The sequence below is a fragment of the Hyperoodon ampullatus genome, assembly GCF_949752795.1.
Source record: "Hyperoodon ampullatus genome assembly, chromosome: 2".
In the NCBI taxonomy this organism is placed as follows: domain Eukaryota; kingdom Metazoa; phylum Chordata; class Mammalia; order Artiodactyla; family Ziphiidae; genus Hyperoodon; species Hyperoodon ampullatus.
This window is the reverse complement of record NC_136915.1, coordinates 160640391-160659684: the sequence shown is the minus strand read 5'-3', so window position 1 is coordinate 160659684 and position 19294 is coordinate 160640391. Positions and strand designations below refer to the sequence as shown.

The following is a 19294-nucleotide window of genomic DNA, read 5'->3' as shown; positions in this document are numbered from 1 at the left end:
TTCTGGCTAAGGATATTTTGTGAGGTTGTCGTCAAGATGCCAGTCAAGGCTGCAGTCATCTCAAGGCTTGCCTGGGGCTGGATCCGATTCTAGAATGGCACACTCGAATGGTTGACAAATTTGTGCTGGCTTTTTTCAGGAGGCCTCAGTTCCTTATCACTTGGACCTCTCCATAGGGCTGTTTCAGTTTTTTCATAGCTGGCTTTCCCCAGAGTGGGGAATCCAAGAGGGAGTAAGATGAAAACCACAGTGCCTTTTATGACCTAGCCTTGGAAGTAGTACTCTGTCATTTATGCAATATTCTATTGGTTATGGAGGTCAGTCCTATTTAGTATGGGAGGGGATTGCACAAGAGCATTACTACCAGGAGTTAAGAATCATTGGGGGTTATTTCAGAGGCTAGTTACCACACCTGATATAAAAATCTAATGGTTTAGAAAAGTTTTGGAAATGAAAGGAAGAGTGTCAGAAAATTGAGAGGCCAAAATTAGAAGTAAATCTTAGAAAATAAGATTTCACTCCAAATAGTGGGCTATGTGTCTTTTTCTCAAAGAAGCGTGGATTACAGAATCAGCAATACTTGGGCAAGATAATACTTTAATAACCTTTCTGAATTTCAGATCTTCAGTGGTAAAATGAAAATCATATTTACATTAAAGAGTTGTGGGCCTCTGTTAAAGTAGTGTGTTTAAAATACTCAAAATGATATCTGATAGTAGGCATTCAGTAAAGGTAACTATAATTACTTTTATTATCGATCAGTATTTCTGGTCATCATATCCTCAGCTCTCGTGTACTCAAAGCAATCGAATCTAGTTTCTGCCCCATTACTCTACTGAAACCATTTTTTGAAGGTCACCAATGAGCTCCTGATCCTCAGACCTAATTATATCTCTTAGTCTCTTCCTTCTTGATCTCTAAGCAGCTTTTAATTTTTCTTTCCTTTAACTTAAGGATATATTTTATTAATCTTACATATGAATAGTTTAAGTTATAGGCTCTAAAGTCAGAGTCTAGGCGTTCTAAAGTTAGCTACTTTTCTTTCTTTATAATTCAGTTGCAGCATTCCAATTAGATAGATAGAGAGACAGACAGACAGACAGATGGATAGATAGGTAAATAGGCATCTGTATTCACCTTCCAGCTGAAGAAACAGAATAATTGTTAGTATACTGAACCCTTCCTTGATAGCTGTTTTATTTAACTCAAATGTTCTCAGTTTTCTTTAAAATTTTTTCTTCCAGTTTTACTGAGATATATTTGACATATGGTGTAAATTTAAGGTGTGCAGGGTGTTGATATGATACATTTACAGATTGCTGATGATTACCACTATAGCACTAGGTAACGCCTCCATTCCATCACATAATTACCATTTCATTTTTTTTGGTGAAAACATTTAAGATCCATGGTTGCAATTTTCAAGTATATAATACAGTATTATTAGCTATAATCACCATGCTATACATTAGATGCTCAGAACTTGTTAATCTTATAACTGGAAGTTTGTACCCTTTTACCAGTATCTTCCCATTTCCCCCACCCCCCAGCCCTGGGTAACCATCATTCTACTCTTTGTTTCTTTGAGTTCGGCATTTTTCAATTCCACATTTCAGTGATATCATATAGTATTTGTCTTTCTCTGACTTCACTTAGCATAATGCACTCAAGGTTTATGAAAGTTATCGCAAATGGCTGGATTTCCTTCTTTCTCACGGCTGAATAATATTCCACTGTGTGTTTTTGGGTGTGTGTGTGTATCTCACATCTTCTTTACCCATTCATCTGTTGACAGACACTTAGGTTGTTTCCATGTCTTGGCTATTGTGAATAATGCTGCAGAAAACATGGAGGTGCAGATAATGTCTCCTCTAAGCAGCTTTTGATAATTTTTAATATATCTTCCTTCTTGCAATGCCCCTTTAATTCCTGTGGCACTCTGTACATCTGGTGTTTTCCTTACTGTCTTCTTTGTTGCTTTGTATTCCAAAAGATTCTGTCCTTGGTCCACTTACTTTGTGAAAAATTTCATTTACTTAGGGCATAGGCAGTTTCAAATCACCTTATACAGATAATTTCCAACTCTTAACCACTAGCTCTGACCTATCTTCCAAATTGTAGATCTGTGTTTTCATCTGTCTGCTGACCATCTCAGTTGTCCTGTGGATACCTGAAGTGGTTCGTTAATCCAAACTCCTGTCTTTTCTTTGCCCAAGTTTTTTCTTTGGTGTTTTTACAGCTCGGTTAATAGTATCACTAAGCATCCTTCTCTTTACCTAGACTCAAAATCTTAGCGATCTTTAATTCCCTTAGTTCGTGTTCAGTTGTTTGTCTAATCTTCCCATTTTGCTTCTTGGTATCCCCCCTCCTTCCCATATATCACCTTCTTTGTTTTAATTGCTACTATGTTAGTTAGGCCTTCAGTATGCTTTGATCATTTTTTAAAGTATTTAACATATTAAAATGTATCTATTTATATGACTATCTTTTCCTTGCTTGATCCACCATTATTTCTTTAGAGCCTGGCATAGTGCAAAGAGTAGACATCCAGTAATGTTCATTTAACGACTAAAACTTAGTAACTTCTTTAATGATGATATTAAGCAATCTAGAAATATTTATGATGAGCCTTTCTTATACAAGTACAAGCAAGGTGGCTAAAACCCTGACTTTACAGTCAAATGGTGAACAAGTGACACAGATAAATAATTAAAACATAAGGTGGAAATATTAAGTGCTATAAATGGTTTCAAATAGGGTACTACAGGATTTCAGAGGAATGAGTAAAGACTTCCAGCTGGAGGAATCAGGACAAAACAAAAGAGGTTAAATTTGATCTGGACCTTGAAGGCTGGTTAAGATTTGGAAATTCGATTGAAAAGATGGGAGTAGGGAGAGGGGATTCCAGGTAGAGTTAAAGGTAATAGTTGTAAACAAAGGCAAAGATGGAAGAAATATTTAAGTCTCTAAAATGAGTAATAGGTAATTCATTTTGACTTGAGGGTCAGGTTGTGAAAGTGAAATTGGCTTTCTTCAGTTTGGAAGATAAGCCTAGAAACATAGATTGGATCATTCTGGGTGCCTTATAGGCCAGCAGAGGAATATGGGCTTTAATTTGTGGCCATTGGGAAATCCTTGTAAGTTTTTTTTTTTTGCGGTACGCGGGCCTCTCACTGTTGTGGCGTCTCCCGTTGCGGAGCACAGGCTCCGGATGCGCAGGCTCAGCGGCCGTGGCTCACGGGCCCAGCCGCTCCGCGGCATGTGGGATCTTCCCGGACCGGGGCACGAACCCGTGTCCCCTGCATCAGCAGGCGGACTCTCAACCACTGCGCCACCAGGGAAGCCCCCTTGTAAGTTTTTAAGAGGAGAGTCAGACTGGTGCTTTGGAAAGATTGATATGGCCGTTGTTTGTGTTAGAGAGATGAAAACCTAAAGGTTGGTAAATCAGTGAAGAGTCCGTTGAAATAGTTGAGGTGAATGGATAGGAGAGAATGAATGTAAAAGAGGTTGTGGTGGTGGCATTGATGAATCAGATCACTTAAGTTAGGAGTGGAAAGGAGAATATAAGAATGTTAATTCAGCTAGGACAGGGATTTTTATTTTCCTTGTGATGTATCCCAGGTGCCTAGAACAGGCCTGGCACATAGCAGATACACAAATATTTGTTGAATGAGTGAGACAGTAGCTGAGATTGTGAATCTGTGTGATGTGGATACTGGCAGTGACATTAACAGAAATAAAGACATGAGAAGAATAGTCTTTGGGAAGAAAATGAATTTTGGACATTTTGAGTATGTGTTAGCAGACGTGTGGCTGAGGATACAGATTTGGGAGATATCCACATAGAAATAGTAAAAGCCACGTCAGTGGATATCAGGCATGTTAGTGAGGAAATTTATAAATGTGAATATAATGGGACGTATTCCAAATTAGTTCTTCCTATTATAAATTATATACATTTTATACATTTAACAAATTCAATAATAATTTAATGTTGTAACAACTTCTGTATATTGAATTGCCTTTGCTGATGGGGTACATTTAAATTCTATGAAAAGTTTGAGTCATGCATAATGCTTCTAATATACTACAGCCTTTGGATTGTTAAGTGTGTACGAGAATACATTCATTTTAAATTTTAACATACTAGATTTTAAAAATTTGTATACGAGTTTCTCTTTACAGATCATTTCTGTCATCAAAAGCAGAGCTAGGTTAGTTTATTTGGGGATAGAAATGAAGATTAATTAGATGGTCATTCTTTGTACAGGACACTTGAGAATGCTCAGTGCCCTCTTTTGAGTTTTATAATTTGATTTACAGAACTGTTCTTAGCACTTCAGTATCAGGAAAACATGACTAATTTCTAGATGACGAGACAAAGAAACCAGGTCAGACATAACTCACTTGCACATTATTCACATTATTTCTGGGGTATGTAGATCAGGCATAGTGTACATATTTTTAAGTATATATCAAAATTATAATAGTACCATTTGGAAAAACCTTCAGAATAAAAAAGGTCTGATGTAAATTTTATCGAATTATTAAACACTGTTAACAGGGATTATGATTCCTTTAAAGGTTTATAATAAATATTCCTTGTCCTTCCTCTTCAAATGCCTATGTTTATATTATTGTTCATTAATCCAATAATTAGATTGCAATATGCTGACTTTGAATGAATATTGAAGCAGACAGATGAGAACAACATAGATTAGATATTTTGTTGATGGAGATGGTAATATTTATAGTATGTTAAATGTGTGGCTAATAGTGAGTTGATAGGAAGTAGAAATCTTTCTAGCCTCTGATCCTTGTTCTGTGAAATGGTCTGTGAAACCCATGTGTTTGGAAAGGAGATTAGAGTTGATCTACTGTGGGTTATTAAAAATTAACAACATAAGAAATTTTTACTGGTGGTATTATTGAACATATATGTTAAGTTTGAACTATACCCTATTTTATACACTAGATATGTTTAAGTAATATGTTTAAGTAGAAAGTTTAAGTAATAAAATTAGGAGTCTTTGTTATTTAATGCATATGCAGATTGGGACTGCCTATATTTTCTTGGGAATCTATAGGTTTCTTATAAGAATTAAAAACTGTGTGTGCTCATGTCAGCTATCATCAGAAAATATAATAGCATATTCTAAATCATCTAGTTGACCATCTTTTAAGCTGGTAATGCCAGGAGATTGCAGTGCCTCTATTTATGTTTGTTTGGTCATGTTGGCTCCAGGTAGTATTGTACTACTTTGTGAAGAGTTAGTTAAGAACTGAGGCATATCTAATGCATAAATGATGTATTCATGGCTGGTAGACCGCCAAATGATGCTACAGACCACTGCATGACATAAGTTTTGTGGTAGTTCACATTCTATTAGCTAACATTCTTTGAGCATCTTCTATGTTCTAGGCACTGTTCAAAGTACTCTTCGTGTATAATAATGAATCATAATTAATATAAGGATTTGTGTTTTAAATTCATACAGTAGACCTGTGAGGTATGTGTAATTACTATTCCTGTTTTACAGATGAAGGTACTGAAGTATAGAGAAGTTAATTTTCCTAAGGTTACACAGCTAATAAGTGGTAGAGTTGGTTTTCATACACGTTGTCTGACTCCATAGCTTCTAGCCACTGACTATACTGCCTTACAGTAGATCCCATCTGATGCAGAGTTATCTGGGCATTCCAAACTCAGAACAGGTAAATTGGCATTGTATTCGTGTTACCAATTGAGATTTTGTTTGAGCAAACATCTTGTTTTCTGTCATGTTAATGTTGTTGTTTGAATAATACTGGTTTTATGGTTGTATTTGGATTTAATTTGTAAGATTTTACTGTCATATGCATTGTTATAAACACTAAGAGTTTTGTCCTCGTTGATATATATTTCAATAACATTATAATAAAAATAACTTAATTTTTCTAACTCAGAGATTACAGTAGAGATGCTGATGTAAGAATTGCTTTGAATCTTTTTTTGTTTGTTTGCTTTTTGTTTTTTGCTTTTTTTGGCTGTGCCATGTGGCTTGTGGGATCTTAGTTCCCTGACCAGGGATTGAACCCTGGGCCCTTGGCAGTGATCAAAGAAATCTTTTGTAATGCACATGAATACATATTGATTTTATTTATTATACAAATTCAGAGTTTCACGTAGAGTATTGGATTTTCTTGGAGTAAAACAGCATGAATTGAGGAAACTTTGAATTTGTTGTTTTGTGCATTTGGAGGTACTGCTCCCAACCCAGGTGACTCATATTACAGACGAACAATCCATAGATATTAATATAGACAACACTTTGTAGGATTTTCCCCCACTGGTTCCCAGTTGGGGGCTATTCTCTAGTCACAGACAGGGAATGGTATCCTATAGAGTTCTTATAGAGCTCTCTAGAGTCTATTACTATAAAAAACATAGAGCGTCTCTTATTCAGAGGAAAAGTGAAGTAGTAAGAAGCAAAAAAAGAGTTGTCCCTGATTTTACCGAGAGTTATCTTGACTTAAGTGAAATTATGATTTATTTTTACAAACAAAATGAAGACTATCGGGCTTCCCTGGTGGCGCAGTGGTTGGGAGTCCGCCTGCCGATGCAGGGGACACGGGTTTGTGTCCCGGTCCAGGAGGATCCCACATGCCGCGGAGCGGCTGGGCCCGTGAGCCATGGCCGCTGAGCCTGGGCGTCCGGAGCCTGTGCTCCGCGGCGGGAGAGGCCACAGCGGTGAGAGGCCTGCATAAAGGAAAAAAAAAAAAAATGAAGACTATCATAATTTTTCTGTTTATAAAATTTAAATCATCTTTTTAAACCTTAATTTGGTAAGCTTTCCTTTTGCAAATTTAATTCATTTTCATTATGTGCCAGAGATTCTACTTAGTGTGCTTTTTTCAGTGTGCTGAGAAACCCTTTTGAATTCAAGAACTATTTATTGAGCTCCTACTGCATACCAGCTACTCTGCTAGTCATTGGTGGTTTATTTGGTTACTGATAACTTCATTTGATTTTGGTACACATGCCTATCATACTTAAGAAGTTGAAAAACTTCATTCAGATGTTTGAGTCTCTGATATTACCTGCTTCCATGATAGCTTTATTTCCTTAAGTATTCTCTGGCTGGATTTTTTTTGTTCCTTCTTATATTTTTCTATTTCTAGAGATTTACTCTGCTCTAAGCAATCTATTCATTTACACTCTTAAAATATTCTGTGGAAGAACCATAACATAACTACTTCTCGGCACTTGTTTTTTTTTAATTTATGTATGTATGTATGTATGTATTTATTGGCTGCGCTGGGTCTTCATTGCTGCCCATGGGCTTTGTCTAGTTCCTGAGAGCGGGGGCTACTCTTCGTTGCCGTGTGCGGGCTTCTCAGAGCGCAGGCTCAGTAGTTGTGGCACATGGGCCCAGTAGCTCCGTGGCATGTGGGATCTTTCTGGACCAGGGATTGAACCTGTGTCCCCTGCATTGGCAGGCGGATTCTTAACCACTGCGCCACCAGGGAAGCCCCCTACTCTGCACTTGTATAGGACTTTAATATAAAATTCCAGTCTGTGAACTGAAATAAAGACTTTCTGATGTTTGATAAGATCTGAGCTAACTTCTTTTTTTAGACTGGACATTAGTGGTTCCTGAGACATCTGAAATGGTAAAGAAAATAGTGAGCATATATACATTTTTTCTTAAAAGAAGTTCTAGATCTTTGTCTTATTCACTTAGGGCTTTTGTATATTATCAGACTGGTTAGGGTTAGTCATGGAACTGACAGGTTGGTCACTAATTTAAAGTAAATGGTAATTTCATTTGGGAAGAATATAATTTACTAGACTTGAATACAGAGTGGGTTACCTTGGAGGTTTATTTCTTCTTTTTTGGTTTTATATGCTTGAATGACTCTAGGCCGGTGGTTCTGGGGAGGGGTGATTTTTGTCCTGTAGGGGCATTTGGTAGTGTCTGGAGACATTTTTGGTTGGTTGCTGCTGGTATCTAGTGAATCTCTAGATACCAGGGATAGTGCCAAAAATCCTAATATGCACAGAACAGCCCCCCACAACAAAGAATTATCTGGCCCCAAATGTCAGTTGTACTGAGGCTGAGGAATGCTGGAGGCCAATTTGGGAATCACCAATGGTTGGTTAGATGGTATTTGAAGCTATGGGATAGGTAAAGTCACCTAAGCTTATGACCAGCTCTTCTGCTCTGGAGCTTATCCACTTAATTGATTCTACCATTTTGGTAGGTATGAAGAAATACTTTTCATTCCTGTCCCAAAACCACTTATGAAGAGACCAAACTGCAACCATCTAAATTACCTAAATATGATTGTTAGTTAACTTACTGATTTGGAAAAAACAATAAAACCTCTACTATCTTTATAGTCCTGAACTCTTTTAACAGAGGACTTTCCAGACCTCCACTGAAAAGTATTTGTATCCAAGGTGAAAAGAATTCTGGAGATTGTCTACACAACAGTGTAACTTTACTTAACACTATGAACTGTACACTTAAAACTGGTTAAGATAGTGGATTTTATGTTCAGGTATATGATACCACAATTTAAAAAAATTTGTATCCAGTGTTTTATATCTTCTTATGCAGTGTTCCATTGTATTCCTCTAGGACTATTCTCAGTTTCTATCACTATTTTTTTTTTTTAGTCAAGAGATTTGATGATCTCTCAGGTGATTTTTCATTCTTTTCCAAATGCCCCTTAATTTTTAAAGTATACACATTAGCCCTCATCTTAAGGATGGGACAATACTGGGTTGATAAGAAAGTATAGTATTTGGGTTTTAGCTTATTAAAGTATTTCACTAAATTCTCAATTTAGGGAACTGTATGTAGTCATTGTCTGGATATTGAAAAAGAAATAATTGTTTAGCTCAAAATGCTTTTACTGTAAAGATTACTCATGATTCCATGTATGTCTTTTCTTTCTTTCTAATAGGCTTTTAAGGATATGCTGTACTCAGCTCAGGACCAGGCACCTTCTGTGGAAGGTAAGATGCATTAATCTCTACATTTAGCCACATAAAACTTTTTAAGAAAAGATATTTTAAACTGAACAGTATAAAACTAATATAACCTCCCCTACTATATAAATCTTTTTTGTTTTTTATAATATATATTATGATTACTTTGTGTTTCAATGAGACTTTTTTTTGTTTGTTTAGCTCACATTTGCTTTATGATGGATCTCTTATAATGTCCTCAAATCACCTTAGCATTGTGAATCACAGATATTGGTTTAGAGTTAAAGCTCTTATCTGTGTCATGCTCCCTCCCCGAAACAATGTATTTTTATATTTGTCTCTATTGTCTTTTCATCCATCCATCCATCATTCAGTGAATCCTTAGTTCATAATTAGTCTGGGCAACACAGCTTTTTCTTTCTATTTATGTCATGTCTTTAGACTGGGACTAGTAAAACAACGAAACATATTTACTCTGTGTGTGTGTGTGTGTGTGTGTGTGTGTGTGTGTGTGTGTTTATAAGCATGTATATGTATGCCTGTGCACAGTTTGGCAGTCATAAAATGACTGACCTAAGGATAGTGGTATTCTTTCCAATTATCTTTATTGATCCTTTCTTTTCTGTTACCTCAGCTTCTACTCAGCAGCTCATTCTTTATGGGTTTAACCTTTGATAGGTTTGGAGAGTTGGAGGTTAAAGTTGTAGTTCTTGTGTCAGTAAATAATTAGCTAATTCAACAACTATTTCTTGAGGGAGTGTTCCTTCTGAGGCTGGATAGTCTTTTAAAATTTTGCATCACATATTTTCAGGAGAGATGAATATGAAGTTGTTTATTAAAACTACAGATCTGTAATTAAAAATCTCATTGTCTTTAATGACATAGAAGTGTATATCTTTCACCTCTAACTGTTCTGAATTCAAAATGTGCTTCCTTCAGGATCTCAAAATCTTTACTAGGGTATTGGCACCCGGGTATTAGTTTTATAATATGTCACTAAATTTTGGATTATATTTAATATATTATATTTAATATAGTTAATATAATTCTCTAATATTTAACTGAAGACAAATGTTTAGTGCTTTATTAGGTTATTATCTCTTATTTTATGTGTCTTAAAGAGTACCTCCTCAAAATATTTTAAGAATGTAAGAAAAATGAAATTACATGGAAGTTAAGCTGATTTCCTCACCCTGTGTTACTTGCTTTAATATTGGTTCTTTTAATTTTATTCTCAAAGTTGGACTACTTATCCTTAATTTTTTTTTAAAGTTTTACCATCTGGTTTGTAACAAAGATATTCTGAGATATGTTGAAAGTTATGATCTTTATTCATCCCTCCATGCTGGATCATGTTGCTAGTAATTCTCATATACTTTTAGCTGTTATGGGAGAAAAACTGAATTCTGTCAAAGTATGCTAAAATGACAAATATTTATAGTTAATAACTTTTTCTTTATTTCATTGTCCAGAGACATTAACTTCTTTGGACCCTGTTATAAAGGGAGTACTCTAGGCTGATCATGCAGATATATGTGCTGCTTTCATAAGGGAAATATTCTGCACTTGTTCATTCTTTCCATTCTCAGATAAACAAACTAAACCCATGTAGTTTTTGTCTTCTTAAAATGAATTTTTCTCTTTAGAGACACTGGGGAATTGAAGGTATTGGAAAGTAGATTAAGGAAACATTATTCTATGTAGTATTGAGGTTAGAAAAAGTTATTTAAAGGGACTATAATTTTGTGTCTCATTTGCATTGTGATACTATATTAATTTACTCTTTTATATGGTGTTAAATTTAAATGATAATCATTTCTGTCATTTCTTTATTCTTGCTATTGGGTTTGTATTTCTAGATTTTTATTTAGCAGTTATCTATAAAATAATGCAACGTCAGCAGATTTATCACAAAGTCCAAGATAGGACTTTCAACTTTTAACAAATTTTTTTAAAAATGTCAATTTATTTATTTATTTATTTTTGGCTGCGTTAGGTGTTTGTTGCTGTGCACAGGCTTTTTCTAGTTGCAGTGAGTGGGGGCCACTCCTCGTTGCAGTGCGCGGGCCTCATTGCAGTGGCCTCTCCTGCCGTGGAGCACCGGCTCTAGGCGCTGGGCTTCAGTAGTTGTGGCACGCTGCTGCGGCATGCTGTGAGCCCAGCTGCTCCGCAGCATGTGGGATCTTCCCAGACCAGGGCTCGAACCTATGTCCCCTGCATTGACAGGCAGACTCCCAACCACTGCGCCACCAGGGAAGTCCCAACTTTTAACATTTTTAAAGGAAAAAAATGTTTGATTGGCCTTGATTATTTTTTTGAATATTGTCTTTCTCTCTTTTCTTCATTCTCCTCTTTTTCTATACCTTAAGTTTTAGTAGACTTAAGACTTTTGGTGCCAGTAAGCAAGTTTTTTTTTTAATCTTAAAACTGGAGTATACTATAAATGGTGATTTTCAAATCTGCTGCACAATTAACTCAATTTACTTGTGTTTTGTTTGTATGTTTGTTTTACAAATGCTGATACTTAGTACCCTTCTCAGGCCAATTAAAATAGGATATGGGGAGTGGAGCCCAGGCATTGATAGTTTTATAGTCTTTCTAGGTGATTCTAATAAATAGCCAAAGTTGAGAACCCTTGCCATAAATAATCTTTTTTTAAAAAAATAAATTTTATTAATTTATTTATTTATGGCTGTGTTGGGTCTTTTGTTGCTGCACGCGGGCTTTCTCTAGTTGTGGTGAGCAGGGGCCACTGTTTGTTGCGGTGCGCGGGCTTCTCATTGCAGTGGCTTCTCTTGTTGCAGAGCACGGCTCTAGGTGCACGGGCTTCAGTAGTTGTGGCACAGGGGCTCAGTAGTTGTGGCTTGTGGGCTCTAGAGTGCAGGCTCAGTAGTTGCGGTGCATGGGCTTAGTTGCTCCGTGGCATGTGGGATCTTCCTGGACCAGGGCTCGGACCTGTGTCCCTTGCGTTGGCAGGCGGATTCTTAACCATTGCGCCACTAGGGAAGTCCCCAGCCATAAATAATCTTAAAGAACTTTAGACCAGTATTGTTAATGCTAAGTTTTTTCAGGCACTAACTAGCCAGTAGGTTTATAGGCTTCTTAAGTTCATCTATAGTCTGATTATTCTATTAGCATTTATAGGATGTTTATTTTTTAAATGTTTATTGCATTGAATTGAATATAAGTAATAGCTGTACTGATTATTTACATATATTAAATGGTTATAACCTAACATTGTTACTAGAATTAAAAAACATTTTTGTTGAATTATTACTTAAGAGTAGTTACAGTAAAATAAGTAGCTTCATATTTTCACAGTACTTTTGTTTAAGAGGGAATGGATTTCTGATTATAGTGAAAGAAAGGTAACCTGAAATGGATTCTTAAAGAGTGAAGTGGTTTATTTGATAAAGGTAAATTAGATAAAAGGCACAGTATATGAAAATTTTGTTGATTAGAAGTTGACTACTATTTTTTACACTAGTGGATTATTTTCTTCTAATATCAAGATAGTGCCTTTATTCTTCATAGATAAGGTGGCTTTTTTTTTTCCCATTTAAAAGTAAACCAGGGCTTCCCTGGTGGCGCAGTGGTTGGGGATCCACCTGCCGATGCAGGGGACACGGGTTCGTGCCCCTGTCCAGGAAGATCCCACATGCCACGGAGCGGCTGGGCCCGTGATCCATGGCCGCTGATCCTGCGCGTCTGGAGCCTGTGCTCCGCAACGGGAGAGGCCACAACAGTGAGAGGCCTGCGTACTGCAAAAAAAAAAAAAAAAGTAAACCAACCAAACAATAATTTCAGTGTATTAAGATATCAATGAGCATTTACTTAAAGTTGCTTTTATTATTCAAATAAATAAACATTCAGATTCTTGGTTATTTTGCTTGGTTATTTTGCTTCATTCATCCTTTGAGAGTGAATTTCATGAATCATTCATACATTGATTCATGAAAAATAAAGGGTCTCTACTTTTATTTAAAATAAATGTCCTATGGTTATAACTAGGAAATGCTCATATTCTGAAGTGGTATATTTAAAATGCTAACAGGCATTCCTTATCAATTTATATCTAATCTCCTTTGATATATATCATTACCTACTATTCTGTGTAATCTTTGTTATTTTTGGTAGGCATTTACATTTAGAAATATGACTAAGAAGGTGACTTAAAATTCTATGTTAAAACTAACATAATGCATTGGTTTTTAAATAATGGCATAGATAATTAAGAATTTTACTATTTATTTTATCTTTTTCTGCAGAAAGAATTGTAGAGTATATGTGACAGTAGAATAAGGGTATTAAAGTGACTAAAATTGTGGATATATATTTTTTTATGTGGAGGAGCAGGCACACTTAGGACCCTTAGAGTCAGTCTTTAATGGAATAATGTTTTGAGGAATTTTTGGAAATAGATGCTAAAAACCTTTAAATTATATTGTGTTTTTACAGTTCCTACTGTCAATGTGGTATTTGGTATTTGGGTATTTGGGGCAGATTAAATTAAGCTGCCAACTGAAAGTCCCAGCATCAGTGAATCAGTCACATCTTGATAATCAGAACTGTTTCGAGGCAAGACAGTTTATTATAGATATGACAACAGAACTCCTCATTGTGGTACCCATTTGACGTAGTCAAATTCTGTCAAATTTACTTAGGTAAATATTCACACCTGTTTTTGGGGAAACTTCCTCCTTCCTCAGGATATTTTTGATACATATGATTTTCATATATATATATCTATATCTATAAACTTATACACTTCATATAATTTATACACTAAATTTATTTTAGTTTGTACTCTGAATTATTTTCAAGTAAAGCTTAAAACTTTATTTTGCCATCTTCTTTTTAAAATATAGTATCTTTTGTTTAGAAGCATTAATGTTTTCCACTCTTGTGTTAGAAAAATATGAGAATCTGACAGTCAGCCTAGGTCACAGAATTAAGAAATCGACACTTCTAATTGAAAGAGACATTAAAAGATCATTTTGCTTCACCCTCATCTTAGATTTGTACAATCAGAGACCATGTTAAGGTTGCATGGATCAGTAAGAACAATCAGGATTACTAATGCTATATATGACAACAAAAGGAGAGAGAATTCGAGAGATTAGACTAATACTGAAACATAAAAATACTTTTTTTATATTGACTTTATATTTTTATCCAAACGATATCTTTGAGTAACATTTTTAATTGGACATTTCCTTGAGTCTCTGTATTTTAAAAGATTTATAAAGCATTACCTACTTTGAATAATACTGAACTATTTGACTTGTTGGGCAAAAGCTAATTGTGTCTTTCAAGAAATCTCTTTCTACTAATTTTTTTTATTACTCCACATAATTCCTAGAAGTTTTGGGAAAGGTTTATAGAATTAGATAAAATAATTAGATAACAGTAGTTATAGCGGTTAGAATAAGGGGAAAATAAAGATAAAATAGTGATATAAAGCTCCAGTAAATTTAATATATAGAATAGATACCATAAAGATCCTGGAAGAAAAAGCACATGTAAAAATTAAGGAAATCTGAGTAAATTATGGACTTTAGTTAATAATAATGTATCATTATTGGCTCATTAACTATGACAAATGCACCATACTCATCATGTAAGATGTTAATGACAGGGGAAACCGGGGGTGGGGAGGGGGGAGTATATGGGAATCCTCCGTACTACTTTTGTAACTTTTCTGTAAATATAAAACTATTCTAAAATTAAAAGTTTATTTAAAAAAATAGATGCCATAAGATTTATACAGTTGCCAGAAACTAATTGTAAATTCAGCCCTGACTTTGCTGGAGTTCAGAGGATAGAGGCGAGCATGATTAATTTCAGAGTTCACATAAGGTAAATTTATACCAGTTACTCAGAAAAAGATCAGCTCTTACTGAACATAAGATTTGAGAGAAATTCTTCCTTTGCACCTTCGTGAAGAATATTTTCTTTGGTGTGGTGGATAGTATCCCCAACAGCTATTTTACAAAAAGCATGACAGTAAGTTTCATGAGGCTGCTTCTTACAGTCCAAGGGTATAATGTAAAAATTTATTACTCTGACCTACAAGGCCCTAAATAATCTGGCCCTATGTCTGTGACCTCACCTTCTGCTATTATCCCCCTTCGTTACTAGGCTCCAGTCACATTGCCTTTTGTTCTGTACCTAAATCAGCCCAAGCTTGCTCTTACAATAGGGCCTAAGCTCTTGCCTTTTGTTTCCTTAGATCGTTCCATAGCTGTGTCCTTCAAGAGGCCTTCTGAATACCCAATTTTATGTAGCCACGCAGTCACTTTGTATTACATCACCCTATTTTATTTATTTATTTTTGCATACAGGTTTTTGATATCTTGTGTTTTTTCGTTGATTTATTAACTTTGAGATGATATAAGTCCCTTGAGACCAGAGATTTTGTCTTCTTTTAAAAACCATTTTATAATTAGTATCTAAAATAGGCACATACCTTAAATATTTACTGAACACATCAATGAGTAGGAATAAAAATGAATCCTTTCTCTCAATCTTCCTTAAAGCCAAAGTACCATTTATTTTAAAATTCACCTAGTTTGCTTCTTTGTTTTTATTTTTGTTTTTTAATTTTTAACTCTCTTGATTTTTAGATGCAGAATTTTATCTGCTGGTTAGATGGCTAAGCATACTGTTTGTTGTTGTCTTATAATGCTGACTGTAATTTCATAAGATATAGTCTGAGGTGACACACATAGCATTTCTTTAAAACCGGGTGAGAAGCAGATGATATGAGATCTTAGTTTATAAAGATTTTTTGGCATTGTGTTGTCTTGATGCCAAGCATAGAGTTTCCTTTGATTGCTGAGAAATCATATTTTATAAGCTACTGGGTGACTGTGTATTTTTTGTAAGACACTAAACCACTTCTTTTTGTTTTGGTATGTTTCCTTTCAGAGGTACATGAAATAGGCATAGATTTGAAAAATACATATATGAATTGTTGGAGAATTTTTTCCATATATGTCTACTTAGTGGAATATATGTTTTAGATTATTTGAATTAAAATGGAAAGACCTAGAGGTGTTTTGGTTGTTTTCCTTTCACATTTTGCCTCTTTTGTTATTTTATAAAGTATTCCTTTTGATGGGGAGTATATAGCTAATGTTAGCCTAATATAGCTCTCTGATTCAGTTAGCTTAATACAGCTATCTGACTTTCTAAAATGGAATGAATAGCTATAGTTAAGGATATAAGTCACTGACCACTGCTGCATTAGTCTCTGGTTTTCTGCCAGTTCTTTTTAGTCCCCCATCCCCTTCCCCAATCTTATGAACAGGTTTGTTGGATCATTTTTGCTTAGGTCTCCTCTGCATATTCAGCTTGGTTAGCAGATGTGTTACAGTCTCCCTAAGCTCCTTAGAATTCAGCTCTTAGTGGCACTGAAGATGAAAGTATGCCTGTAAATTATTCATTCTGATTATACGCTTGGATGGACAGAGTCCACTTCAGGCATCTTCTTCCACCTCACCTCTCTCCACAGGTCTTTGTTGTTTTAACAGATGTGAGCTTCAAGAGGATGGAAGACCAAACTGCATTTCTAAAATAAATGAAGTAGTTTTCGCATGTATAGGATTAGTGTTAAATCTATGCATTCATAATACATTACTTTTCTTATGTTGTTTTTAATCTTGTGTCTCCCCTCCCCCCAGTTTTTCTTTTTGCTATCCTGTATCACTGTCTCTTTGAAAAAATTTTTTCTGACCTAGAAATAAAACCTTTTGATATTTGTAATAGGGAGAACGATATGTAATTTGTTACATTTTCAGCTGGGCAGTGGCAGGAGAGTATCTTTTCTAAGTTCCACTTTTCTATTAGTGTTGTTTTGTTTAGTCATTTATTGTCAATTTTCAGAAGTCCTTCTGCTAGTAGTGGGTTTATATTGCATGAGAAGACGATAGATGAGTAGAGAGTTTAACCTCCAGAATGAAATGCTGGATTCATTTGTAGCCACTGCAACCTTGTTTTGAAATAAAGAAATACAGATGGCTAAGGAGTGGAAGTTGAGACAGGAGCCAAGCCAAAAAAATAATTGTCATCTCTTTAAGAATGATATATTTTCTAATCCCCATTAACTTCTTTTAGAAAGGATCAAAAGACCTGACTGATATTCAGAGACATATAATGGAGTTTTTTCTTCTGAAGGATTTGCTTATTTTATGTTTACATTGGAAAAGGATTGCATATTCATTTGTACTGTGGAAATGACAACTTCTAGGTAAAAAATATTATCACCTTCAAAAATATACTTTTGTTCTTTAAAGATGTCACTAACCTCAAACTAGTTCATGAATAGGAAAGATGTGCTTCTGGATAATAAATAGCATTACTATTCGAGTTGACAAAATGTCTACTTCTCTTTCACAGAGAATTAAACATAATTTAATGCTCATTGTTAGGACATAAGATGACGATATAAATAGGTAGTAAATTATGTGATTAAAAATATGTATCAACTTTGAGTAGCATATAGGTAGGAAGCTAGAAGAAATGAAGAAGTGCTTTGAACAGGCTTTTAATCCTTTCTTTGTGACACTGCAGAGTATTTAAAATATTTTCAGTGTTTAAAATTTTCCTTTGCATATAAAAGTCAATAACACATAAGGGCACTGTGTCATTTGTCACATAGTGCTATTTCTTTTTTTATTGGTAAGTTTGAGGGAAGGTCATAAAGTAGAGAAGGAATAAATATAAAACATTAAGTCATAAAGCAGAAATGTTCTGGGAATTATTGATGTATACTCTACATTGTATATGAAAGGGTACTATAACACAGGAGTATTGAATATGATGATTTCAGATAGAATTTTCTAAACTAGTGTTAGAAAACTGGAACAATTGTTAAGGCTTAAAGTTGGCAGAATTTAAAGTTAAGGGAAGTTTTTCTTTATGCTCTTTTTTCTTTAGGTAGGACCACCTTAGGTGTTTAGTAAAAGAACACGAATGAGAAAGGTAGAAAGAAGCATGAAAAGCTATGATCAGAGAGTAGTTTTCCAGCACTAGGTTACATCATTGAATAAAAGAAACAAAAATTCCTGACCTCAAAATGGAAAAGATGCTCTAAAAATCATTTAGATTCTCAATAATGTTTAATTATTGAGGCAATATGAAGAAGGAATAAGATATTCAGTGGTTGAAAGAGTAGATAATCCCCTTTGTTAGTTTTCTGTGTCTGCTGTAACAATTTATCGCAAACTTGGTGGCTTATAGTAAGAGAAATTTGTTCTCTCACAGTTCTGGAGGCCACAGTGTGAATCAAGGTATTGGCAGGGCTGCACTCCTGGAATTTTGGGGGGATAATCTACCTCTTGCAGCCTCTGGTGGTTGCTGGCTTCCTTGGCTTGTGGCCACTCCAGTCCAATCTCTGCCTTGTCACTTTGTTTTCTCCTCCATCTATTCTCTGTATATCTAAGGACATTTCTCATTGGATTTAAGGCCATCTAGGTAATTCAGGATGATTTCATCTCAGGATTCTTAATTACATTGCAAAGACCCTTTTTCCAAATAAGATAACATCACAGGTTCCAGAGGTTTGACAAGGATAGCATTTGCCTCCAGTGGGGGTGGTTGTGGTCAGTTTTGGCCTACCATATCCCTAATCCAAATTGAAAAAAAAATACAGTGTAATTAATGTTCTTCCTTCAAATTTTGTGCTAGAGTTAGAGCTACAACTGAGGCATTTGCATTCATATTCTAATCTACCCATGTTGAAAGGAGCAGTCAAATGACGTCAAAGAAAAATTCAGGTATGATACCCAGAAAGTGAAAAGCTGTCCAATAGATAGTCAGGCTTGAGTGTATAAAATATAGTATAGGACAGTTATCTGCCTCTAACCAAACTATCTTTCTTTCTTTTTTTTCTTTTTTTTTTTTTTTTTTTGCGGTACGCGGGCCTCTCACTGCCGTGGCCCCTCCCGTTGCGGAGTACAGGCTCCGGACGCGCAGGCTCAGCAGCCATGGCTCACGGGCCCAGCCGCTCCGCTGCACGTGGGATCTTCCCGGACCGGGGCACGAACCCGCGTCCCCTACATCGGCAGGCGGACTCTCAACCACTGCGCCACCAGGGAAGCCCCAAACTATCTTTCCTAAGAATTTCTTTTATATTTCTGGTATCCTTCCTGGGGGAAACAAAAAGGCAAACCTCTTCCTAGCATGCAGGTTAAGTGTCCTCTCCTCCCCGCAAAATTTTTATTATGGAAAATTTCAAAGATATACAAAAGTAGAGAGAATATATACAGAATCCCATTTATCCATCACCCAGCTTCAGTCCTTATCAATTCAATA

General features: G+C 35.5%; 1 protein-coding gene across 2 annotated transcripts in view; it reads left to right on the top strand.

Annotated features, from left to right (window-relative positions):
• XPR1 (xenotropic and polytropic retrovirus receptor 1) overlaps positions 1-19294 on the top strand; it is a gene marked incomplete at both ends in the record, with an annotated part of 205106 nt that overhangs the window by 16447 nt on the left and 169365 nt on the right. For both annotated transcript variants that reach the window (XM_079697077.1, XM_079697076.1), the window contains one exon: positions 8953-9004. In XM_079697077.1, coding sequence (XP_079553203.1) covers positions 8953-9004 — 52 coding nt within the window. The remainder of the gene's footprint in view (positions 1-8952; positions 9005-19294) is intronic.